The sequence below is a fragment of the Oryctolagus cuniculus genome, chromosome 2 (assembly GCF_964237555.1).
Source record: "Oryctolagus cuniculus chromosome 2, mOryCun1.1, whole genome shotgun sequence".
Classification (NCBI taxonomy): Eukaryota; Metazoa; Chordata; class Mammalia; order Lagomorpha; family Leporidae; genus Oryctolagus; species Oryctolagus cuniculus.
In genome coordinates, this window is record NC_091433.1 from 138907037 (window position 1) to 138934860 (window position 27824).

The 27824-nt window shown below is 38.2% G+C and overlaps 2 protein-coding genes across 11 annotated transcripts in view; one reads left to right on the forward strand and one right to left on the reverse strand.

Annotated features, from left to right (window-relative positions):
- VPS54 (VPS54 subunit of GARP complex) overlaps positions 1–3298 on the forward strand; it is a 127270-nt gene extending 123972 nt beyond the window's left edge. For 5 of the 6 annotated variants that reach the window (XM_008254347.4, XM_051838114.2, XM_051838099.2 and 2 more), the window contains one exon: positions 1921–3298. In XM_008254347.4, the coding sequence (XP_008252569.1) occupies positions 1921–2026 (106 nt within the window). In that variant the 3' untranslated portion in view covers positions 2027–3298. The remainder of the gene's footprint in view (positions 1–1920) is intronic. The other variant, XR_011386619.1, reaches the window with a different exon arrangement.
- Positions 3299–3837: 539 nt separating this feature from the next.
- UGP2 (UDP-glucose pyrophosphorylase 2) overlaps positions 3838–27824 on the reverse strand; it is a 67189-nt gene continuing 43202 nt past the window's right edge. For all 5 annotated transcript variants that reach the window (XM_008254344.4, XM_008254342.4, XM_008254345.4 and 2 more), the window contains exons 4-10: positions 18442–18627; positions 17063–17196; positions 15698–15995; positions 14443–14640; positions 13632–13874; positions 6564–6668; positions 3838–4288 (exon numbers count right to left, since the gene is read on the reverse strand). In XM_008254344.4, coding sequence (XP_008252566.1) covers positions 4181–4288; positions 6564–6668; positions 13632–13874; positions 14443–14640; positions 15698–15995; positions 17063–17196; positions 18442–18627 — 1272 coding nt within the window. In that variant the 3' untranslated portion in view covers positions 3838–4180. The remainder of the gene's footprint in view (positions 4289–6563; positions 6669–13631; positions 13875–14442; positions 14641–15697; positions 15996–17062; positions 17197–18441; positions 18628–27824) is intronic.

The following is a 27824-nucleotide window of genomic DNA, read 5'->3' on the forward strand; positions in this document are numbered from 1 at the left end:
AGATCTCCATCTGCTGGTTCACTTCCCCAAATGCCTACAGTAGCCAAGTCTGAGCCAGGCCAAAACCAGGAGCCAGAAATTCAATCCAGGCCTCTCACATGGGTGACAGGAACCCAAGTACTTGGGTATTAGCAGAAGCTGGAATCAGAAGCAAAGATGGATGTCAAACTTAGGCATTCCAATATGGGAATGCCAGTGTCCCAAATGGTATTTTAACTGCTGCATCAAATGCCTCCTCCCACGATGTATCTTGAAGGTACCCAGTTCAATGCTATCTAATGTGATGCTTTCCTTGTGGGTCACTTCAGTGTCAGAGGAGTTGCTTCAGACAGTGGACAGGTGAGATGGCAGCCACTTTTTCTTAGTACATGATAACCTGTGTGTTCTGTGTCAGTTTCCTGGCCATGTACCTAGTACAAATTTGTAACCTTAGAAAACTTGTTAGAATATTAACTCACAACTGAAAATATAGAATTTAACATTTATTTGAATTTCAGACTGCATTTCTATATATTAGGAGCTAACACTATAATTTCATTATATCATTTATTATATAATATTTGCAAGCCAAATCAACCAGAAACTATTAATAGGTTATACTGAGATCAGGTTAGAAACATTTCATATGGAGTAGAACTATATTCATTTTTCATAATAAAGTCTCAGTGCAGATTGAAAAGCTACTAAGAGGCTGGTGCCATGGCTCACTAGGCTAATCCTCCACCTGTGGCGCCAGTACCCCGGGTTCTAGTCCTGGTTGGGACCAGGTTCTGTCCCGATTGCTCCTCTTCCAGTCCAGCTCTCTGCTGTGGCCCGGGAAGGCAGTGGATGATAGCCCAAGTGCTTGGGCCCTGTACCCGCATGGGAGACCAGGAGGAAGAACCTGGCTCCTGGCTTCAGATCAGTGCAGTGTGCCGGCCGTAGCAGCCATTTGGGGGGTGAATCAACGGAAGGAAGACCTTTGTCTCTCTCTCTAACTCTGCCCGTCCAAAAAAAAAAAGCTACTAAGAAATTCAAAATCATTAGTTCACAATTTTAATTGGCCATTTATTCATGTAAGTGCAAAATTTTTTTTTCAAATAAACTACATTAGCTGCATCCTCCATTTGTCCTAACTTGATTGCTGCACTGGGAAATAATTGTACATAAAGGTCTTTTGGCATCTCACTTCTGAGGTATTTTATGGGTGGTGGACATTCTTGCTCTACAAACATTAATTTAAAAAATGTAACTCTCTTCTTTTCATAAACAAAATCCCAATCTTCATGTATTAAATTCTCCTCTGTATTTTGTCCTCTAACAAATTAATTTCTGAATGTCAGAATATACCTGCATTGTCCACAGCTGTACCACCCTAAACGCACCCAATCTCATCTGATCTTGGAAGCTAAGCAGGGTTGGGCCTGGTTAGTACTTGGATGGGAGAATATACCTGCATTAGAAAAAAGAAAGACTGCAGTTGATCATAGTAATAAGATGAAACTAGCATTTATGGCCTTTTGAATGGCATGTTTCATTTTTTTTAGTTAAAGGATAAACAATTTTTACTTCTTTGCAAAGTTACATGTTTAAAGAAGTGTATTTCAGGTAAAGGCATTCATATGTGACAGCCCAGAATTCAACAGTGAAGTTCTTTTCTTTTTCATTATGTTGTTGACTATCAAGTTTTACAGTACTTATGTACACCTCTGCTTTCATTTAACACCTTAGAAGGTGTTCAGGAAACCTAGTTTTTAATAGGGTATTAAGTGACTGGCTAAGGAGTCCTGTGAAAAGTATGTTGCTTTTGATTCCTAGGAAATCTAAAATCTTAAATGAATACTCTAGCAGCTAGGAAGTGACTCTTATTCCACGCACATTGCTACTTTATCCAAATAGAAAACTGTCAGATTTAAAAATAATTTTCTCTCCAATGTTTAGGTTGGTCACAGCAGATGTAGCTTTTTACACTGGAAATCTTCAAGCCTTAAAAGGCCTTAAAGATTTGGACCTAAATATGGCTGAGATCTGGGAACAGAAGAGGTGATGATGACATACTGGAAAACTGGGTATTTCAACTGACCACGGGATATGTATGTTCATGAAGAAAATCTGGATGCCTGTGATTCAAGAACTGAATCCGGAACCCAAAGTGAACTGAGGTGGGGGAAGGGGAAAGGAAGTCTCAGTGCTGGGAAACTGGATTCAGTGGGATCTCCGAGGAATGCCATTTTTGTGCATCATTCAGTGAGGAGAATCTGATCAGGTGTCTATAACATTTTTCATTCTCTCTGGAAACAGACTCAGGTTTCTTTGGACCAAATCCAAAAGAACACATAGCTGTAACACAGCTGTAGTTGACTAGGATGCTCTGTATACTTTATATTAAAAAATGCTTTGCATTTCTTCCAGTGCAATGAAATTCATATGGTGTCCCACCTTATTTAATGATGGTACAATTTAAAAATATTAAAATCTTATTCAACCTCTGTAGAAAGTTTTCTCTATGAAAGTAAAGCTGTTTGAAAAATTATTTTTTTACAGAAATTTCTATAAAAAATAAACATCTTTTGATTGCTTGGATTTAGGAATTCACTGTTTGTTTTAGTGACCAGTGTCAAGATTCAGGCTGTATGTGTTGCATATTTAAATCTTCCTACTACCACTGTATGTTAACTGAGTCAAGCCTTCAAGGACAGTCTAAATATAGAAAAGGCTGATTATAATTAATAATTAAAGAACAAAATATTGGCATTTATTTATGCAACTAATTTAAATACTTTCAGAAGTGGTATACAAAAGGCTACAGTTTTAATAGCTGTATTTTTATAAAAGTATCTATGAAGGGTTTTGGGGTTTGTCTTTACTTGTAGCAGAGGTAAGAATATGTATTCATATAATCTGCCTACTTATGAGTTCTCATTTTAACATACGAAGTATGGCCCCTTTGGATTCTTGTTAAGTTACTTTCACTGTGTACATGGACAAAGAACAGGGAGTAGAACTTGTAAAATACAGGCTGCTATGTTGGGGCCAGAAATACAAGGTGATAAGTAAGTTATTTAAAGCTTTTCCAATACCTGTCTTCGAAATTAGAATCAACAGCACTCTACACATTCAAGTGCCTGTGCCTCACCTCCCACCAAGAATCTTGCCTAACCCTGTCAGAGTGCCTAATCTTGTGGTGATTATGTAAAATGAAATAGTCTTATTTTGTGCTCCTTGGTTTCTTCAAAGGAAATTTTGTTGCCTTTCCTTTATCATTACAGAGGTATGTCATTGGTTCTTAAACTGTCTAAAATAAAGCTATAAAAATTAAGACTTTAAAAGAATTTTTTTAATGATACAGTATACAGTGAACTTTAAATAAATAGCTCACTCAGAACAAGTATGGAAGAATTGGAAAATGCTACCGATTCTCAGAGAAAAAGCGTAAAGTCAGCAGGTCTGCTTTGAATAGTTATTCATGAACATTTTTTAGCAACAAGCTTGCTTTAAGAAAAGTAACTTTTTTTCCTTAAATGTAGTTATACCCCTACTCCACTATATTAGAATACCAGGATATGAACAAAACGCCCTACTTTTGCCCATCCCAATCCTTTCAGCTAGGAAAAGAAACATCACTGTTTCTTCAATGGGGAGCCTGTGGAAAGCAAGGCAAGCATCCCAGATTTAGAACTAGACGGGAGAGAGATGGTGAATACCTTTTGAGTTCAATTCTCATGGAAATGATGTGAATAACATTTTTAGAGATGCAAAAACTAGACTCGCTAGGTAAATAGCCAGTGAGTACTGACAGCTTCCATTTTATTTTGCCACTTCATAAAGTTAGCATTAAAAAGTACAAATATACACAGGTAAAGCTTCACCACTTTATTTTTGAAATCACAAGCAATCAAAGTGACCATCATTGAGGCTTCTGTTAAAATATTTCCAGCAGAGCTGCCCCAGTTTTAAGATTAAACAATATTGCACTTGAAGATCAACTAACTTTCAGGATCCTCTTCAAAGAAGGAAAGTATTGCTTCATCTGTGCTTTTCTTAGACTAAAAGCATCCTGAAGAAAACTCTTGTTTAAAAATCAACACTGTAGGGTACAGTAACATAGTGTGGTACCTGCCTATTTTAGAATCCTAGAGGATACTTCATTGTAAGAAACTATTTAGCCCATAATTAGTATAAAGTGTACATATTTTTCATTTCAGTGGTCCAAGATGCGAAGGTTTCCAGATACAATTTTGTTCTCTAATACTGCTCCAGGTGGGATGTCAATTCTGTCACCGTGGTTTGCAATGATGATAACCGTTCCCTAAGTGAAAGGAAAAATAAAAATCAGCAATGTATTTGCAATTGAAACTAAAATACAGCTGATTATTTTACAGTTGACGCAGAACTCCTCTTATAGGGGAATAATTGTATTTAGAAACAATATTAAGCAAAAAACAACTTAAGGAAAATTGTAACGTATCCTGCAACAATCCCAACAATAGTCCTAGATTACTTGGAGGCAAGAGTAGAAAGTAGACGCAGTACTGTGGTGTGATGGGTGCTTCTGGAGAACTGCTGGCTAGACCAGCATTATCTAGACTTCAAAAAAAAGTAAAAGGTGCTTGGTTTATATTTACATAGAAGTTTGTCTTTTTTAAAAAGACAGTTTTACTGATTACATATTTCTTACATGAGACTTGGATAGTATTAGCAATAAAATTTAATTTTTTTATTTTGTTTTTTCAAGTAAGTAGCTTTAATGGGAAGAACACAAGAAATTTGAGTATCGATTTAAAAAAAATTAGGAAAAGTTGTTTTGGTTGTAAGCTGTAACAGTTTCCTTCCTGTTTCTTATGCTAGGCTAGAATGACTACAGAACAGTTCTTTTCACAAGTTGTCATTGCTTTTATTTTCATTCAGTGCTAACAGCATTCCTATTTTGAAGACTGTCACACATCAGTAAGTAGTATCAGTTAAGTTACTAATAAGTATTTATTTTCCATTTGTATGCTACATTCCGGAAAAGGCCCAAGGTTATGTTTGTATTTTATCTAGGTAGTGTATTAATGGAAGAACACTAAATACTGTAGTAACCTATTTCATGTGTGGATTCATTTTTTTTAACGGTGTAAAATTTTTACTTTTGGAAAATTTTATTTATTATAAGATATGCTGTCCTGAAATTCATGTGTTTTGCTTAGTAACTAAAATAATAACTACTTATAATTATGCTCGTATTTTTGGAAGAACATCACTTTTAATAGAATTATCTATTTCACAGTTTTTGTGTAGATTTTCCAATGAGGACAAATGACCCTGCACATTTCTAATGCTTTATTAATTTTTGGCTCTAAAGCCCCATGTCATTTTATTCCTAGTAATATACATTTACATGCATTATATTCTCTGATGTTCATGCATAAATTAAATTAGAAGTTCATCATCACCATCTGACTGAGAAGATCTTGAGTAACTGCTATTACCATGCACTTTCATTTCTTGAAATGTGTCATATTTATTTGGTGACACAGGACTTTAATTGATTTGAAGGGAGCGTCACTTTTTTTTTTTTTGCTTTTTTAAAAATACTGGCTCTACTGTTTTGAGACATATAATGTTTAAAATTAGTAAACTGAGGTCATTTCATTAAATGATTTTTAATAGAATATCCTGCAAGGCAGAATTACTGCCTCCAAATTCCTTCTTACTGCTCTAATGTTGATTTTAATCTTTTAGATTAAAAATTAGTTGCAATTACTAGAAGGTGCTTTAAAGTGCCTTTTGAAAACCTATTAAAATACCTAAGGGATGGAATTTTGAATAAAGTTATCAAAATAATTAAGCTACACAAACACTTCAGGCTAATCCTTTTTTCTGGGAATTTTTTTTTTTAAGTTTCATAGATACAACTTTAGGAATATAGTGGTTCTTTCCCCCATACTCACGCTCCCTCTCTCTCTCCCATCTTCTTCATTATGGTTCATAATGAAGGACCAACCCCATGTTAAGCATAGATTTCAAAAATTTGCACCCATGCACACACACAACATATAGAGTACAGTTTGAGAACAAGATTTGCAGTTGATTCTCATAGTACAACTCATTAAGGATGGAGGTCCTACACGGAGAGTAAGTGCACAGTGACTTCTGTTGTTCCTTTAACAATTAACACTCTTATTTATGATGTCCGTGATCACCTGTGGCTCTTGCCATGGGCTGCCAAGGCTATAGAGGCCTTTTGTGACCACAGACTCCATCAGTGTTTGGATATGGCCATAAGCAAAGTGGATGTTCCCTCCTCCCTTCAGAGAACAGTACATCCTTCTTTGATGACCCCTTCTTTCCAATGAGGTCTCACAAAGATCCTCCATGTAGGATATTTTTTGCCATAGTCTTGGCTTTCCATGCCTGCAAAGCTCTCACGGGCCTTTCAGCCAGACCAGGAAGCCTTAAGGGTTGATTCTGAGGTCAGAGTTGTTTACAGCAAATGTCATTCTAGGAGTCTGCTGTGTGGACTGCTTCCCATGTTGGACTTTCCTTCCTTTTTAATTCTATTATTACTCCATTCATTTGGTACCTAAGTGTCTATAACATACCTTTAATGACACATTCTTGCCAAATGTCACATCTCCTGAAACGGTGAGGTGATCCAATTCAAGCATATCTGGTATACTTTCAAATCTTCGTAGATAATCTTGAACCTTAAAACATAAAAACTGTTTCACAGAAGGATTCACAGAAAAATGTGAATTATGGTAATAAGACAATTTAACTGAACTCTAAAAATATTAGATTGGTAGCCACAGCACTGCTCACTCTTCTTTCCCAACCCAAGCAGCATAACATGGAGAGATGGTGGGAACAGGGCACCAAGTCACATTTAAGTATGCCACCATAAAAGTAGCAGATTTTTCAACAGAAACCCTAGGGGTCAGGAAGGGAATAGAATGATATATCCCAAGTTCTGAAAGAACAAACCTACCATTCATAAATTAAAAAAAGACTTTCCAAGATAAAAACTGAGGAAATCCATAACCATTAGACAGGCTTTATAAAAGATGCATAAGGGAGTCCTACAGACAGAAGCAAAACATAACTACCATTATGAAAACTATTATATGAACATATGTATAAACTCATTAGAAAAATAAAGAATATTCAAAATAAATTTCTTTAAAAATGCCAAGACTAAGCCATTACCTGCAAGTAACAACCTAGAGGTGGCATTTGACATAGCAGTTAAGACACTATTGTGAGGGCCAGCATTGTGGAACAGTGGGTTAGTCTGCAGTGCTGGCTTCCCATATGGGCACCAGTCCCAGCTGCTCCACTTCTGTTTCAGCTCTCTGCTATGGCCTGGGAAAGCAGTAGAAGATGACCCAAGTCCTTGGGCCCCTGCACCCACGTGGGAGACCTGGAAGAAGTTCCTGGCTCCTATCTTCTGATCAGCTCAGCTATGGCCTTTGCGGTCATCTGAGAAGTGAACCAGCTGATGAAAGATTCTCTAACTCTTTTATTTCTGTCTCTAACTCTGTCTTTCAAATAAATAAAATGACTCTTTAAAACAAAAGACACTATTGTGGACATCTGCATCCTGTTACTAGATTGCCTTGTCTCAAGTCCTAGCTTCACTCCCAATTCTAGCTCCATGCACATCATGCAAGTGATAGCTCAAGTACTTGGGTTCCTGCTACCCACGTGAGATTTGTCTTGAGTTCTGAGCTCCTAGCTTCAGCCTAGCTGAGCCCCCACTATTGCAGGCATTTGGGGAGTAAACCTACATATGGGAATCTCTCCCTGTCCATCTCTATATCTCTGCCTTTCAATAAGTCAAAAATTTTTAAAAATTATAAAGATTGACTTCATAGATTAAATGCTAAGGGCTGCCTACCAGTAAAGAAACAGAATGGAAGTGAAAGGATAGAAAAAGATATTCTATGCAAAGAAAAACCAAAAGCAAGCAGGAGTACATACTTAGACAAAATAGACTTTAAGGGGCCAGCACTATGGCACAGCAGGTAAGGCTAACTCCTACTGTGTTGGCACTCCCATATGGGCGCTGGTTTGAGCCCTGGCTGTTCCACTTCCCATATAGCTCCCTGCTGAAGCACCTGGGAAAGCCACAGAGGATGGCCCAAGTGCTTGGACCCCTACACCAACGTGGGGGACCTGGATGAAGCTCCTGGCTTTTGTCTTTTTGTCCTGGCTGTTGTGGCCATTTGGGGAGTGAACCAGTGGATGGAAGATCTGTCCCTCCCTCCCTAACTCTTCCTTTCAAGTAACTAAATCAATCTTTAAAAAAAAAACTAAAAAAAGACAAGGTTACTATACAATGATCAAGGGATCAATTCAGTAAGATAAAACAATTATAAATGTAGTATGCACCTAATGCCAGAGCACCAAATTTTATAAAATAAATATGAGATCTAAAGGGAAAGATAAGCTCCAACACAACAGAAATAGGGGACTTCAATACCCTACTCTCATCAATGGATGATCATCCAGACCAAAAAGTCAACAAAGAAACATCAGAGGTAAACTATATTATAGATCAAATAGCCCTAACATTTATAGAACATTACATCTAATTGCCACAGAATACACATTCTTTTTATCAGCACATGAAACATTCTGTAGGACAGACCATAAAATAAGTCCACAAAATAAGTCTGAACAATTTTTTAAATTAATTTCAAATCATAGGATCTGGGGTTGTGGCATAGCAGGTAAATCTGCCACCTGTGATGCCAGCATCCAATGTGGACACCAGTTCAAGACCCGGCTGTTCCGTTTCCAGTCCACCTCCCTGCTAATGTGCCTGAGAAAGCAGAGGATGCTCCCAAGTGCTTGGGCCCGGGCACCCATATTTGAGATGGGGCAGGGGCTCCCAGCTCCTGGCTTCAGTCTGGGCCAGCCCTGGCTATTGTGGCTGTTTGGTGGAGTGAAGCAGCATATAGAAGATCTGTCTGTTTAATTCTGCCTTTCAAATAAATTAATAAATCTTAAATAAAATCATATTTTCTCTGACCACAGCAGAATAGAACTGGAAGTTAATAAAAGAAACCTTAAAATAGAAATAAAAACTAGAAGTTAATAAAAGAAACTTTAAAACCTTAAGAGAGCTTGAACAACATGCTTCTGAATGAACAATGAGTAAAGAAATCCGAAGAGAAATTAGATTTTTTTTAGATAAAGTGGAAACACAACAAACCAAAACTTAGTACAGCAAATACAGTAGTAAGAGGGAAGTTCATAGCAATTAACTTCCTACATAAATTAGATCATCATTAAGCGACCCAATAAACTTTTTGCTGGACTAAGCAAAAATCTCAAAATCAGGCATGAAAATGAGATATTGCAATTGGAATCTAAGAAATAAAAAGGGTCATTCTGGACTATTATGGATAATTATATGCCAACCTAATGGAAAGCCTAAGAAAAGTGAGTAAATTTCTGGACATACATAACCTACTGAAATTGAACCAGGAAGACACAGAAAACCTGAACAGAGCAATAACAAGTTCTGAGAATAAATTAATAACCAAAGGTTACCCAGTAAAGAAAAGCCCAGGACCGGGTAGCTTGACTCCTGAATTCTGTTTTAAGGAGGAATTTAGCACCAGTTCTTCTCAAACTACTCCAAAAAAATTGAAAGGAAACCCTACCCTAGTCATTTTATAAGGCCAGAATTACCTTGATTCTCAAACCAGAAAAAGATGCAACAATAATAAAACTACAGACTAATATTCCCGGTGAACATGGGTGTAAATATTCTCAACAGAATATTAGAAAACCAACTCCAACAGCACATCAAAAACATCACTGCGATCAAAGGGGATTGATCCTGGGTTTCCAGGGATGTTTCAACATGTTTAAATCAACAAACAGAATACATTATGTTCACAGAATGAGGACAAAAATCCTCTCAACATTTCAATGGATGCAGAAAAAGCATTCAATAAAATTAAACATACATTCATGAGAGAAACCCTGAACAAATTAAGTATAGAAGGAACATACTTCAACATAATAAAGGCTATCTGTGACAAACCCAGAACCAACATCATACTAAATGAGCAGATGCTAAAAGCATTTCGTTTAAGATCTTGAAGCAGACAAGAATGTCTACTCTTATCACTCTTTATTTAATATAGTACTAGAACTTTTAGCCAGAGCCACTAGGCAAGAGAAAGAAATAAAATAGGAGAGGAGGAAGTTAAATCATCTGCAGATGACGATTCTGTATTTAGAAAAACTTAAAGGCTCTACCAAAAGCCTATTTTAACTCCAACTAATTCAGTGAGATGCAGAATATAAAATCAACACAAAAAATAAGGGTGGTTGTCTGGCCTAGTGTTAACATCTACTTGGATGGCTGCATCATATATTGAGAATTGGCTCTGCTCCTAATTCCAGCTTCCTGTTAAGGACACCCTGGGAGGCACTGAATAGTTGGGTCCCTGCCAGCCACATGGGAGACCCAGATTAAGTTACTGGCTCTCAAATTCAGTCTGGCCCATCCCTGGCTATTGTGAGCATTTGGGGAGTGAACCAGAGATGAGAGAGTCTTCTTATTTTCTCTTTCTACCCCCAATATTGTTTTTTAATCTGTAGCATTTATACACACTAATCACAAAAAATTTGCTGATAAAGAAATTACAAAAAGGAATCCCATTCACAATAGTTATAATGAAATAAAATACCTTGGAATCAATTTAACCAAGGATGTGAAAGACTGCTATGATGAAAATTACAAACCACTAATGAAATAAATTTGGTTTACTCAATAAGAAAAAATAAAGACCATGGATTGGAAAACCATGTTCAGTGTCTGTAATAGCACACAAAGTTATATAATGCACACCCCATCAAAATACCAATGACGACCTTCACAGAACTAGGGGAAAAAAATCTTAAAATTCATATAGAAACACAAAAATCCCCAAATACCCAAAGCAATTTTGAAATCAAACAACACAAAGCTGAAAAGCATCACATCAGATTTCAGGATATAATACAGGGCTACTGTAAACCAAAACAGGATGGTAACAGAATAAAAACAGATACACAGAACAGAACAGAACCCAGAAATTAATCCATGCAAGTATAGCCAACTGAATCTCAACAAAGGTATAAAAACAGTGTGAAGAAAGGACAGTCTCTTCTAAATGGTGTTGGGAAAACCTGGTACCCATCTGCAGAAGACAGAAACTTATAACCCCTCACTCTCCCCCAAATTAACCCCTACCTCTACATAAAAATCAACTCAAAATATATGAAAGACCTAAATGTAAGCACCTGAAACTATGGAGAAAAAAAAAAAAAACACAGAGGAAACATTTCGAGACACTGGTGTAGGCAGTGAGTTTTTGGATAAGATACTCAAAGTACAAATAACATAGGCAAAACTAAACAAATGGGATTATATCAAATTAAGAAAAAAGCTTTTTGCACAGCAAAGAAATAATACAATGAAGAGACAACCTAAAAGAATGGGAGAAAGTATTTGTAGACTGTGCATCTGCCAAAGATGATCTGGAAAATATAAGGAACTCAAAAAATTCAACAACAAAAAAAATCAATCCACTTAAGAAATGTGTAAAGGACCTGAACAAGTATTTGTCAAAAGGGTAAAAGTGGCCAAGAAATATATGGAAAATGCTCAATATCACCAGCAATCAGGAAAATATGAATAAAAACTACAATAAGATTATCATTTCACTTCAATTATAATGGATATTAGAAAGGCAAAAACAACAAACACTAGGGGGGGGAGAAAATGAAACTTACATTTTGTTGGTAGGAATGTAAATTAGCATAGACAGTATGGAGAACAGTGTGGAGGTTTCTTGGAAACAAAAACTAGATCTACCATGTGACCCAGCTATCCTACTTCTGTTTATATATCCGAAGGAAATGAAATCAGCATATGAGATACCTGCACTTCGATGTAATATGGTGTGTATGTATATCTTGGGGTATTATTCAGTCATGAAAAATGAAATCATATCATTTGCAACAAAATGGATGGAACTGGAGGTCACAATGTTAAGTGAAATATGCCAGACACAGAATTACAAACATCACATGTTCTGACTTTTATGTGGAAGTTAAAAAGATTCTGATTAGAAAAGTTACTGCTGGACACTTGGAAAGGTGGAGGAAGGGGAAGTGGAGATTAGATAACAGGTACCAAAACAGAGAAGTAATAAGTTTCAATATTCTACAGCACAGTGAGGTAGCTGTAGTTGACAATAATGTACTATATACTACATAGAGAACTGAAAGAGAGGAAATGGTAGGCTCCAAACATAAAAGGAAATGGAAACGCTGTGTGACCTGATCAGTTTATTGTGTATATATGTGCTCAGATATTGCACTGTTTCCCATAAAAACAAACCAAAGTATTACATGTTAATCAAAAACTTTTTTAAAAAAAGAAAATTCCTACTAGCTTCAGCCACCGCCTTGCCAGCTAGCTCCTTGCTGTTTTCCCTTCTTGTACTAGGGAGGACTTCCACTTTTGCATTCTATTCCTTCAAATGGCCTATTCGAGCATATCATTCCAGCTATTGTCCTTTTCAATATTTTCCCCCTTTTGGCTACATCAATGTATAAACATACTGTATATTTAAAAAATATTTTAAAAAACTCTCAAATTTTGTCTCTTTCTACCTATGGCCCCATTTCTGTTTCTTAAGCCCAACCTTTCAAATAGGTTATTTACATTTTATTTCCCATTCTTTCTTAAATCCATTTCAGTCAGGATCTGAGAACTCCATGTTAAAAAAATCTAGTGGTCAATTCTCACCCATCTAACTTGAATCAGTAGCTCCTTCTGACACATTATCACTCCCTTTTTCTTGAAACATTTTCTACTTTTCAATTTTAGAGCACACATTCCTAGTATTCTACCCAATTCATCACCTGGCATCCACAGAATACACTTACATGGCAAAGCAAGACCTACAGGGCAGCCAAAAAGGCTCATCCTATCACTTATTGACCTCTCACATTTTTACATGATTAAGTCTTCTGGATTCCACTTATCATGCTGGAGTGAGGTTTTACTATACTTATCATTTCCCCTACCTGGAATGCTTTGCACCCCAAATATATGCACAGTGAACTCACTCGACTTCTTAGGCCATCTTGTGGCCACCAAATGTAAAATGACACCATCACTCCACTTACACATACTCTGTTCTTGCATCTCTGCTTGATATTTTTTACCACCACTTCACATACTATGTATCTAATTTATTTGCTTACTGTCATTCTTTCTCCCACTAGAATGTTTATTCCATGAAAGACAAGGATTCTATTTACTGTTCAATGCCCAGCACATGACAGGGGCTCCATAATATCTGTCAAGCTAGAATTAACCTTCTCCCCTATTGACAAAAGCAGTATCTGTCTTGGAAGAGACAAAAGATAAAAATGTCTCCCAGTTTATCATCCTTTTCTATTCCCCACAGCAATCATGTTTCAAAAATGAGGTACATCTTTTCTGCTATGGCCAATTCCCTTAAAAAGACATCAAAGATAGAGGAAAAGAACAGGTCAGCTGTGGAAACTATAATTAATCTCCAATTCACATGTGTATCATATCTGTAAACATTTAAGAAATAATAAATTTCACATATATCTTTACTGTTACATACCTTTGTAAAAGAACTGCCTAATTTAACCAAGGGCACTGTAGGAAATTCCCGTTTTTCACTCATTGTCAAAGATCCTGCATTAAGGCTATAGAGGTTTGACATCACAAGCAAAAGATCTGACGTGGTTTTGACAGGCAGAAAACGGCTCCTTGGAACATTAATACCTAGAGAATTCTCAAAACTTTTAATGGCAGCTCCTACTGCAGTTTCTAATTGAATGACATTCAGGCCTCCATCCAAAGTCTGCAAGAAATGGGGGAGAGACAGGGAGGAAACATGCGTTTTAGGTATGTACAACTTACAGCTCAGTTCCACGTGGGACAGTTAATATTTGAGAAGTGGACTCAGAGATCCAAATATAATTTTGAGAAATAACATTTCTAAAGCACCTACCATATGGCAGGCAGTAATACATATGTGAGCTATTTTCAGTCTTGTAACTCTTCTGTTCAGTAATATCAGTTTCATTTAACGTGAAGAACAAAAGGTTTAGAAAACTCATGCATGGTACCTAAGGCCAAATGACCTGTTTGTCAGAGCAATAAGTAAATCAGTGGTAGGTCCTATATTTATAAGCACAGTACTCTTGACACTACCTCAGCCCACAGTCAAACAAGGTACCCCAGGCCTTGGCTCACTACAGGGATGAGTGCAGACTTTAGAAGACAAGGACAGTAACTAAAGAGTGTGACCAGGCAAAAGAAGTGCCTCTTGGAACAGATGGGCCAAAGGAAGAGGGCAGTAGGGTCTGTGTGTAGCCTACTATGATCTTAGAAATCAAGGAGCGCAAAAGGCTGAACCCTTAGCTTACCTTTGGATTCACAATGATTTCCATGTCAATGGCATTCTGCTCCTGCAGTCTTTTAACTGCTGCAAGAGAAATCCATAGGTTGTTTGTATTAAATATTTTGAATTTTGATACAGACTTGAACTCATCAACATGTGCTTTTGGCACTTGAGCGATTTCCACCAGTCTCAGTTTGCCTTCATACTGAGTGAGTGTCCCACCCTAGAAAGGCAGAAAATAATGAATGCCTCTACATTTCTTTCAATCACAACCACACCACACTGTTTATAGTCCACAAATTTTATAGAAAAGACTGATGATAGAATCTTCCACAATACAGTGCAACGTTATGTCCAAAGGTAAAACGAAAGAAAATAATTGAAGCTATCTGTCATGTTATACTGCATACTCATCATCTTGTCTATAATTAAAGCCATGGAAATAGCTTTCCTAAGGTCTGCTACAGAACATGCCTGAATAGACCCAAATCAGCCCCCTCTATCCATCAGCTACTTCAATCACCTCAGGCCCTGCTCTGACTGGCTCTAGGAAATGGGAAGAAAGAAAACAGATGTGTAAGTAGATGAGAATTGACCACTGAGTGGTCTCAAGCTAAAGATGTTCTCACAGCTACTATCTGTGGCAGTATGGGAAGAGGAGACACTCACTTATTTGTGAGGAAGACTTCCCAAGAAGTCATAAAATCCAAGTCAGGAACTGACTACTTTAATAGTCACACACTGCTCATCTTTCTGACTTACTGTGAGTGAATAGTAAAATTTTGTGTGCTACTCCATCAAAAGCTAAATATCATGAACACCAAACATAAAATATTAAGCTGCATTTTTAAGGTACTACAGAGATTTTACAGTGATAAAATACACATTCATACACACACTGAAGAAATAAAAGTAATAAATTTTTATTAAAGGGGCAAAACAAAAACTCATTAACTACCAAACTAGAAGTAAAGATTTTAAAAAACATATTCAAAGTGTTTCTAAATGTTTCAATTTAAACATATGTGTAACTCTTTTCTGTTAAGATTATTTAAAAATAATTTTAATATCAATTATGGGTTCTGTTATTATACACTGTTCTGTTAGAAAACATAAGATACTCCACTGAATATCACCTTATTCTATCTTACAGCGAAGTCAAGTAGATATATTCTGCTTAACTTACAAACTTTCAAATAAAACAAAACTGTTTTTAACTATAAGACGTATGTGATGTGAAAACCTGGATTCCCCCCAAAATGCTTCAGCTTAGTATTTACCTTTACATCTGCACGAGTTTTATTTGTGACTTCCATGACAAATTCACAGCGTTTTCCATTGGGTGAGTTCATTAGATGATTAAGAATATAAAGATCCACTGTGGCACCCAGATTATCTATGTTAGACACAAAAATATACTCTTTGCCTTCTCCTATAAAGGTATCCAGCAAACCAGAGTTGTAGAAACTGGCGTATATATCACCATGACCTGGTGGGTACCAAGCTTCTGTATTTTCCCCTGAATAAGATACATCTTTTGCCACAGGAAGTAAAGATTCTTTATTAATCCTTGGGTACCTTAAAAAAAATAAGAGGAGTTCTTTTTAATATTGGCTCTGTAGGGCATCCTGGACCTTCAGGTAAAACAATGCATTGAAGTTAAATCTCCCTTCTTTTCAGAGTCTGTCAATACTAAATGATTTAATTATAGGTGACTGCATTTAAGAACATCTCTCATTATCTGTGTTGTCCAAAAATCTTCATTTTAGACAGGAATAGTTCATGTGTACTCACAAAAAAGTTACACAATCATACAGATGAGAGGATACCCTTAAGATGTCTATATGTTTTATGACTCTCCAAGAAGAAAGATGTATTGACTATACATAAACAATTTTTACAAATTGATATATTCAGGAGTGGTTCCTTTTCTTTCCTAGCAAATCAGTAGCAGGTTAGTATTCCAGGATATCTGCTTCCCACCATTAGCAAGATGAGGAGGAAGGACTGGTGATAGGGGAAGAGGAAAACAGTGCAGACAGCACTGCCAACTGACTGAAGACCAACCAGAAAATGGAGGCAAAGCATCTGTGATGCAAACAAGGGTCCATATGCAGAGTGGACAGTGAGAGAGAGAGAGAGAGAGAGAAAGGTCTTCCTTTGCCGTTGGTTCACCCTCCAATGGCCACCGCTGCTAGCGCGCTGCTGCCAGTGCACTGCGCTGATCCGATGGCAGGAGCCAGGTGCTATCCTGATCTCCCATGGGGTGCAGGGCCCAAGCACTTGGGCCATCCTCCACTGCACTCCCTGGCCACAGCAGAGAGCTGGCCTGGAAGAGGGGCAACTGGGACAGACTCCGGCACCCCGACCAGGACTAGAACCTGGTATGCCGGCGCCGCTAGGTGGAGGATTAGCCTGTTGAGCCGTGGTGCCGGCCAAGATTCTCTTTTAAGAATTGGAAATACATATCCATAGAGAGATTTTAATAATCACAAATCTATTCACAAATGTTCAACTTTAAAGGCATCAAGCATTTGCCAACATTAATCCGTGGTATATGTACATCTTGAGGCTGCTGTCATAAATAAGGTGGAGCAGTCCTTTCCCAGGAATAACACCCTCAGAGTTTATTTTAACTCCTGTACCTGCTTTGATTGAAAGTGTAGATTTTCACACGACAATGATTATACTTCTGTAGTATTTTTTTCGTATCTTCATCTGTGTTAAAAGAGTTCATTAAAACAAGAGGAACGTCTGTATTATAGGTTTTGTTCAAATGCTAGGGAGGAAAATGACAATCAGATTACCCAGACTTATTCTTCCTTTGCTTAAAAATGTAAAATTAAATCTTACTGGTTAATCACAAACATCTAAGACATTATCTGTATACTGCCAAATATACAGGCTTGCCATAAGTAACTGCTTTACACTACCCATTCTGTTAATGCAACTCACCATGTAGTGGCTCATTAAATCATAACCATGTGATATAGAAACTACTGTCTTCATTTCAGACAACTAAACTGAGGTCCAGATAAGTGACAGAGGCAAGATACTTGCTCTCTGTCCCCGTGCTTGCCCAAGGTAGTTGTCTCTAGAACTGTGTGCTCTGTGGCCTTACTGGATGAGTTAAGTGCCAATTAATTATTTACTCTGTGGGATCAAAGTACAAAGTACAAAAATCCTGTTTTTAGCATTAAAAGATCAGAATTATGAACCATACTCCAAGTGAAATTTTTTCAATCACTCAAAAGAGCTACGAGGCAACACAAAGTGGAAATAAAACTTGATCTTAGAAGTAAGACTGTCCTGTGTTCAAAGTTTGACTCTGTACTTAGCGAGGGCAACTTGGGCTAGAAACTCAACCTCTCTGTGCCTTGGTTTCCTCATCTAAAATCAGGTAAAATGGGGATGACAACAATACTGCCTTAGAGAACTATTGCAAGGGATAAATGAGTCAGCACATGTAAAGAGATTAGAACAATATTTGGTACACAATACATGCTGGATAAATGCTAGTCACTGCTACCACTGGGTTACTACCGTAGCAGCCAGCACCATTTTAGGCAACAGAGATGATGAAAAAGATAGGGTCACTGCCTTGCAAGAGCTAGTTAATGATTTTGTCATAAGAGAGAAGCCAAAACAGTTCCTGGCATCCATGGCACCCAACCAGACATGTTATATACTCCTCAGCTTCCTAGAGAGGGTAATAAAGCTAGATTATTCCATCTGTGATAATGGCTGCCACTAAAAAGAAGGTGGTTGGAGGGCAGAGGGATCAAAGAACAATCTCAACAGATGAAATTTTAGCAGCCACAAATGCTATGTAAGATCAAAAACTTACATCACCCTAAGAACTTGTCTTTGGAACACAAACTCTTTTTTAACACTAATAAAGAGACTAAAGATAGCAAGCTCTTCGGGTAGTTCAAATTCACATTTGCTGCATTTTATAATATAACATTAATGATAACCTAAATGTTATTTTAGTGTCTCATAAGAAAGGCTAAATGTTACTCACTTCAATTTGCTGAACAGTCAGATCCAAAAAGGTATTCTCATTCCTCACGCCAATCAGACTTTTAGGGCCTTTGCAACCCATGCTGGTTCCCAAACCACCATTGAGTTTTACCACCACCAGTTTGTTCAACACAGAAGATATATTATCAGGCAAGCCTCTAGCTTTTATCTTTTCATAGGGTTGAATCTGAAAGAAAAGTAAAATTATAGCAGTGATTCAAATAGCTTTGTGAGACGTTAATTAATCCCTAGGTTATAACCATGCTTCCTTAAAGGGTTTTAGTTTCTTTGTGGACAGTTTCAACCCTACTTCCTTTAATGGCCCTTATGATTCAAAACCAAGTACTTACAACTTCCTCTGCACACAGAGGTAGTTCAGTGGTTCATTTATATCACGATGGAGTACAAGAAGGAGAAAAAGTCTCCAAATATTTTGTCTGGCTAGTGAGAACATCCAAATCTCTGTCACTATCTTTAAAAACTTAGAATTCACAATTTACATCAGTATAGCAAACAGGATGTACAAAACTTACCTGATATACTATGCATGTGTCAATGCTCCAGGGTACTTCAAAAAATTCATGGAAAATATGTATTATGAAAAACCATTATTTCAAATTTTTTGCATCAAAATATATATCTTTTAATTCTTTTCCACAAATTATTTGAAGTATCTTCATATATATAAAGTTATACATGATTTCTTCTTCCAGAAGAGGCAAAACAAATAAAGCATTTATTGCTTGCCATTTTCTTCCATTCAGTCCTAAATTTGCCATTTGGAGGAAGGTGGCATAGGCTGTCACACTTACAGGAATAAACAAGGACAGAATCCCTTCAAGAATTTAACTTTCAGGTATCATTGTATATAGCCTATCCTGGAAAACTAAGTGTTCTAATTGATCCAACAAATGTCTTGGGAAGAAGGGAGACAAGAGCTGGGGCTAAAGAAAATTCCAACTCAGTACCTCCCTACCATCTTCATCTATTTTTGCTCTGAGCACAGAACCTTAATCTTCAACTTCTCCCTTAGAGAAAAGAAACAATGACAGTCACAGCAGAGACAAATTCTTTTGTTCAAAGCAGCAGCACAAGGAGTTCTAAATTTTCCAAGAAGGAAAGCTTTTAAAGAGATCACAGTATATTTTCTATCTATTCATGTGACATTTTTGTTGTTATTTTGCTTTAATGGAACAAGTACTCAAATGGACTCTTCAGTTACATCACCGTGCAGGATAACTAAGACACAACAAGTGCTCTGAGAAAAAAAAAAAAAAAAAATCAAACCACCCAGCAGGTGCTTTGGGAAAGCTATTATTTGTTCTGCAACCTGTAGAGGTGTGTAAATGTGTGTGAGAAAGATGCGTAGTATTTCTGATTGCAAATGGATTTGATGGGCTCACACTCCAGTGCTAAGCTTGTGGCAGCAGCAATCTCTTTATAAACATTTATTTTCATTTGAAAGAGATGGAGAGACATCTTCCATCTACCAGTTTACTCCCCCCATGTCTGCAACAGATGGAGTTTGGCCAGATTGAAGTCAGGAGCCCAGAACTCAGGTCTCCCATGTGGGTGGCAGGGATCCAGGTACTTGAGCCATCACCTTCTGCCTTCCAGGATACACATTAGCAAGAAGCTGGACAGGAGGTGGAGCAGCTGGGACTCAAACAAGGTACTCCATATAGAATGTGGATGTCCCAGTGGTAACTTAACCACTGTGCCAAATGCCCACCCCAATAGAAATCTCTTCTTTGTTAGACAGAAATAGATGGCACTTCTAAAACTTCATAGAAAAATGGAATTAAAAGGTAAGTTCATTTTGATACAAAAATTTTTTGAAATCACACATGATTTTTCCATAAAACACTTCTTCCATTAACTATTTGAAGACCCTTCATATATATATGGATTGTTGTTATTAACTATTAGTTGCCATTAAGCAGCTCATTCCTGTGCCTCTTATTTCCTCAGCTTGGCAGCATACTGTATTAACTGCCAACTACAAACTGATACACTTGCTTGCTTGGTGTAAAAACTGAGGAACACAAAGCACTTTTCTCCAAGGCTTTTTCTGGGTATGCCTCCAATTACCACTTTCTCTAAATTATTTCCTCATGTGGTAGGATGTAAATCTTCCTGCTAAGAGTTACCAAGCAGACTTCATCAGCCATTCATGTTCATGACCAAAGAAGGGTTGGTGACAACAAAGATGGAAGGAAGGAACAGAGATACAGGCACTCCAGGGGTTGCTACCTAAAAATTGGGATCCTAACCACCAAGGAAAAGAAGAACAGGGAGGTGGGAAAGAACACAAACCACAGGGCCGGCACCGTGGCATCCCATGTGGGCGCCGGGTTCTAGTCCCGGTTGCTCCTCGTCCAGTCCAGCTCTCTGCTGTGGCCTGGGAGTGCAGTGGAGGATGGCCCAGGTGCTTGGGCCCTGCATCCGCATGGGAGACCAGGAGGAAGCACCTGGCTCCTGGCTTTGGATCAGTGTAGCCCCGGCCATGGTGGCCATTTTGGGGGTGAGTCAACGGAGGGAAGACCTTTCTGTCTGTCTCTCTCTCATTGTCTAACTCGGTAAAATAAAAATAAATAAATAAATAATAAAAAGAACACAAACCACATTGGTTGCTTCCCCAGCAGCATCTGGTCCAGGCAAGGGCAACAATACAAATTAAGTGCCCATGGCCCAGCTGGCTGACATTCCTTGAAGGATGTTTTAATTTTATTTTACTGCTGCGAATGTCATTTGTTCAGCATTTCAAAGAAACTGATAAAGCTGTTTGGGAGAAATTTTAAGTGCCACAATACTAGGAAAACAAGAGTAGATTTGCAGAGCTGTAACCTTTTGTCACCTTAATACAACAGGGTCATCTATAATTTTAGCTCAGCTGTTGGAATCAACTAGTCAGTAAAAGGAATGCCACCGTGATACAATGGCTTCAAGCAGTCTATTATCTAGGTTAGGAGAATTTCTTGGGCACATTTATTTACTCAAAAGAGTTAGCAAATTGGATCAAGCCTATTATTTTCCAATTATATAACAGCCAAAAATTTCGACTGAACAGTTACTTTTCACTTCTCAGCAAGAATTTAAAATTTATAAAGGGCATGAAAATCAAAACCAATTTAACAAAAACCCCTGGATCATATTCATTTAAGTAAAATTATTAGCTCAAAAGCACTTTTAATTAGTTAATGCTCTGAATATACTTTTTCTAAAAATAGAATACATATAAAACAAATTACTTTTTCCACACATGGTGTTATAGGCCTATTTTCTAATTCCAACTTAAATTATGAAACACTATATAAGTTTATAAAATACACATAAACTGTTGGGAAAATAACAACATAAAAGAACACTGCCATACCTTAGAAGCCTCCATGCATATATCCCTGATCACATAGCTTTTCCATCCCTTGGCGTAACCACCCATGTGTGTATCCCTAATTCCAATGCTTTACTTAATTGTCTCTAAACTTTTAAATACACTGAATCATACTACAAACTAGGTATTTATCTTATTACAACATCAAAAGTTCAAACAAGGCACATCATTGGGATTTGTTGTCATTATTTGAATATTCTAACAGATGTAAATATTATCTAGATGAAACCTGGAGTGAAAAATTTCATGTAACATTAATATCCTGTTCTAAGTATAAAGGCTACCACAAGAGTAAAAATGCTCTAAGTAAACATCTACATAAAACATGGAATGAAAATTTCACATAGCATGAATAACCTAACAGTCACAATGTATAAAAGCCATCACATGACTAAAAATACTACACGAATGATTTTGAAAAGAATTAAGTTTATAATATCTCAAATATCTCAGTTAAATTAACTGGGAAACAGAATGACAATAAACATAAAAATTCAGGTTATATTTTAGTTAAAATGTTATATGCTTTCAAAGTTGTATATCTAGGAAAATATAATTTTCTTTAAGAATGGAAAAATGTTTATACAAATCTAAACAATAATACCAGGGAGAATTATCTAAATTAACTTACATCTTTAAAGGAAAAGATTTATTTATTTGAAAGGCAGAGTTAGAGAGTGAGAGATAGAGAAATTGTCCCTCTGCTGGTTCGCTCCCCAAATGGCTAAAATGGGCAGGATAAAGGCAAGAGCCAGGAACTTCATCCGGAGCAACCTCATGGGTGCAGGAGCCCAAGGACTTGGGCATCTTCTGCTGCTTTCCCAGGAGCATTAGCAAGTACCTGGGTCAGCAGCCGAGTAGCTGGAACAAGAACCAGAGCCCATATGGGATGCTGGCATTGCAGGCAGCGCTTAACTCACTCTGCCACAACACTGGCCCTACCTACATTAAAAAAAAAAAAAAAAAAAAAAGATTTATTTATTTATTTGAAATGAAGAGTTACAGAGAGAGAAAGAGACAGAGAATGAGATTTTCCATCTACTGGTTCATTCCCCAAAGGGGTGATGCTGAGCTCAGATCCTGGAACTTCATCCAGATCTCCCACATGGGTACAGGGGCCCAAGCATTTGAGCCATCTTTCACTTGTCTCCCAGGCACATTAGCAGGAAGCCAGATCAGAAGTGGAGCAGCTAGCACTTAACTGGCACCCATATGGAATGCTGGCATCACAAGTGGCGGCTTAACCCACTGCACCATACCACTGACCCCCCCTTAACTTACATCTTAAATCTAACCTTTAAAGAATTGCTTGGTATACTAACATTCAGAGCATTAAGCATCAAGTGTTAGGTAACTAGATATCCATTTAGGTCACAAGTCTTCAAGAAAGAGTACAAACAGGAATTTTTCAACTCTTGTTAAGATGAATGAAAAACCAAATGATGGGGCCAGCGCTGTGGTGCAGAGGGTTAACGCACTGGCCTGAAGCACCCGCATCCCATATGGGTGCTAGATCAAGACCCAGCTACTCCATTTCTGATTCAGCTCTCTTCTATGGCCTGTGAAAGCAATAGAAGATGGCCCAAGTCCTTGGGCCCCTGCACCCACACCCACGTAGGAGACCCAGAAGAAGCTCCTGGCTTTGGATTGGCACAGCTCTAGCCGTTGTGGCCAATTGGAGAGTAAACCATCAGATGGAAGACTCTGCTTCTCCTCTCTCTGTGTAACTCTTTCAAATAAATAAATCTTAAAAAAAAAAAATAAAGTCAAATTTTCTGCTTTAAAATTTCACCAGGAGAACACCAAACTCCCAAGCCATGTATATTCATGATCAATCATCTTTGCTCCACACAGCATAAAAAATATGAAATTCATGAAGAAAAATATTCATAGATCGAATTATCTAAATACATTTTGGGGTTGGTGTTGTGGCATAGAGGGCTAAGCTGCTGCTTGCAATGCCTGTATCCCATATCAACTGCTTGACCGCTTGAGTCCTTGCTGCTCTGCTTCCAATCCAGCTCTCTGCTATGGCCTGGGAAAGTAGTAGAAGATGGCCCAAGTTCTTGGGTCTCTGCACCCGCGTGGGAGATCCGAAAGAAGCTTCTGGCTTTGGTCAGTCCCAGCCCCGGCCACTGCTGCCATTTAGGGAGTGAATCAGCGGATGGAAGATGTCTCTGTCTTACTCTGTCTCTTCCTCTCTCTGTGTAACTCTGACCTTCAAATAAATAAATCTTTTAAAACAATACATTTTGTTGTCAGTAATCAAACTTCAAAACATGAATTTATTAAAGAAGGCAATTCCTCACAACTGAGTCCACTGATGCTAACTACTTAAATGAAAAGCACATAAGAATGATTTCTGTAGCCTACCAAACTCTTTCTATAGTTGATAATACAGGACTCTAAACAGTTGCCCAAATTCTGATTCCTAAGAACAAGGTTCCTTATAGAAACATATTACTGGAAAACTTTATTCTAAAGTGTAGTTATTAAAATCAGATGTGCTTCTCCTTCCTGCAGGCAACAGAACCTTTTCAACTTTGAAAGCACAATATATTGATAAATTTAAAACAATGTGAAAACACGATATTAGAAATTCATTTTTGGGGTCAGTGCCGTGGCACAGTAGGTTAATCCTCCACCTGTAGTGCCGCCATCCCATGTGGGCGCCGGCTCAAGGCCTGGCTGCTCCACTTCCAGTCCAGCTCTCTGCTGTGGCCTGGGAAAGCAGTAAAAGATGGCCCAAGTCCTTGGGCCCCTGCACCCATGTGGGAGACCAGGAAGAAGCTCCTGGCTCCTGGCTTCGGATTGACACAGCTCCAGCCATAGCAGCCATTTGGGGAGTAAACCAACGGAAGGAAGACCTTTCTATCTCTCACTCTCACTGTCTTTAACTCTAACTCTCAAATAAAAAATAAAATCTTAAAAATACATTCTTTAAAGCGGAAAACAAAAAGTGATGGAGTTGTTGGCAATAAATAGAGTGAGACAATGATTTAGGGATCACCAATATTTAATGCTTTAATCATATTTTTTACCTACTGGCTGTGACTGAGGTATAGTGAGCGACTCTCATCATTTGGCTTCAAAGACTGGCTATCAGAAAACATTTGCTATTATGAAATGTTCGCACAAAATGGGACAACAATTACTATATTTTATACAGGCTGCTTACACAAAGATAGTCCCAAATTGTACTTTGAAGTAACATAACCAATTAAAAGGTTTACTAACAGCCAATATTGGCTTAGTTCATTTGCCAGAATCTGCTAAGAAAAGCAGCCCTCTCTCTGCAGCACAGCCTCTGCGTCATCAGAGGTGGTCCAGACTGGGCAAGTATTTAATGCTTCCGGCACTATTCCACTTCTTCCCCAGACCCAAAAACTGAGATGGCCGAATGAAGAACAATCAGGGCGCTGTCCACAGCATGTAACCAACAGCAAATGAACTGCCCAACTTAACACACTCAAGCCCCTAGAAAGAAACTACAACACAGAGTCCCAATTGCAGACCCCTGAAAAACTACTTCTCATCCCACCCTGCAAAAAAATGAGAACGCTTTCAAGATTCCTTGCAGGATGAACAAGGAGGACCCCCTCCTCCACACCAAGCTTTCCATTGAGGGGCCACATGATGCCTGTGGACATTTCAATGCCACATCCCTAAATATTTCTGGAAAAAAATTAAAAAATAACTAACCATGTGCCCTATGTATGCAAAGATTTCTTGTAAAATATAGCTTTATGATCTTCTACTCATTCTGCTCTAGGGAAGATGCCAAAATTGGTGTTTATGCAATGAAAACCAATATAAAAATGGAAATTTAGAGACATCTTAAAAACCTTTATTACTCCATCAACAAATTTCTTGAATGAACATTTAAGATCTCGAGTGACTGTGTAAGGCAACAAGTACATACAGAAATATTTTCAAAAACCTAACAAGGGTGGGCATTTGGCACAGTGGTTAAAGCACTGCTTGGGATGTCTGTATTCCATGTCTATACCCCAGAGTGCCTAGGTTTGAATCCCAGCTCCATTTTCCATTCCAGCTTCCTGTCAGTGCACACTCTGGCAGTCAGATGATGATGAAGATTGAGTACTTGCCACCCAAGTGGAAAACCTGGGTTAAGTTCTGGGTTCCTGGCTTTAGCCTGGCCCAACCCTGGCTGTTGGCAGGCATTTAGGGAATGAACTAGTGGACAGGAGATCTCACACTCTTTCTCCCTTTCAAATAAAAAACCAAAATAATTTTAAAAACACGGCAGATACAGCAATATTAATGGTAAAATACTAAAAAATCATCTGTAAAAACACATGAAACTTCAGTTGATGGGGTAATTTCAAGGAAATGGCAATATCACCATTCATGAAATTTATGAATTCAGGACAGTAAAAGGACTGACAGCTTCATTTCAACTTGTTGTTATTAAGGAAAAAGGAAAACTTGACATCATGGCAGCCACACCACCATCAATGTATGCAACACTAGCAAAACTAGCTGACAAATATCTTGCTCTTCCCACCAACCTTTGCTGAATAAAATAAGTCTATGTACTTGATGTGTATGAACACTGTGCAGAAGAAGTGTTGTTCTTGTACTGTATTATCAACATTTTAAAGTATGGCTACTACATTTTTACATAAAACTGTGACAGCTTCCATTTTTGTTTGTATCCCCAAAACTTAGTTTATGATGGTGATTCACGGACTCAGCCTCAACTGATGTTAACACTACGCTATTTGACTTTCCGACAAAAAGCTTATTAAATAAACTTCTGGTTTCAATTCAGATCTCCCCAAGGCTGGCATCTTAAGAAGCCGAGTTTGAATCTAAAATATAATTGGGAATACTTTTCAGATATCAAGTGTGAAAAAAAATCCACATATGACATTAAAATTCCAAAACTTTGTTAAAGGTTCTGGGGCACAGGCCATGACAACTCACAGCAGACTTATTTAACATTCAGAGAGGTGCCTGGATTTCTCTGTGAAGTACTGTACCCCGCATAAGAGGGCAGCAAGTCCCCACCTCAACAAATGTTAAGGAGCCACAGTTTTTTATGTGGTACTTTCAGTAATACTGACTTACCTAGCAATCAATGTCTAATCCTTCAAGCAACTACTGTAATCTGGCTGAGAAATCTGTTAACAAGAAAAGGACTCAGAACTATGAAACAAAAAGAAGGGAAAGTAGCAAGACTTCAAGAAAGAGGGAAGACATTTCCAGAATGGTCAGGTTAAGGTTGCTGTTGAAAGTCTTCAGTGAAGATCTTTCATTTATGTTTCACGATTTAGACCCATCCCCAACCCCCATACACACAGGCACATAATATATACATGGGCAGGCCGGCGCCGCGGCTCACTAGGCTAATCCTCCGCCTTGCGGCGCCGGCACACCGGGTTCTAGTCCCGGTCGGGGCGCCGGATTCTGTCCCGGTTGCCCCTCTTCCAGGCCAGCCCTCTGCTGTGGCCAGGGAGTGCAGTGGAGGATGGCCCAGGTGCTTGGGCCCTGCACCCCATGGGAGACCAGGAAAAGCACCTGGCTCCTGGCTCCTGCCATCGGATCAGCGCGGTGCGCCGGCCGCAGCGTGCGGGCCGCGGCGGCCATTGGAGGGTGAACCAATGGCAAAGGAAGACCTTTCTCTCTGTCTCTCTCTCTCACTGTCCACTCTGCCTGTCAAAAAAAAAAAAAAAAAAAAAAAAAATATATACATGGGCAAAGAAAGCTCACAGTCAGTAGCTGAATCAAACAAGTACTTGATTCCAGAAAGCCATGCCATTTTTGTCTAAAGCTTATTACAGTTTAAATTAGGTGGTAAGCGTGGCTTTCCATCACATAAATCACCCTGTATGTCAACAGAAGTCTCTCTGTTGGTGATGCTGTCCACACCCTACATTGGGGACCTCACCAAGCAGTCCCACAGCTTAGTTTAACAAGTCAAGGGGATCTGTTTTAGAAAGTTGCTTAGCAACTACTGAAATTAC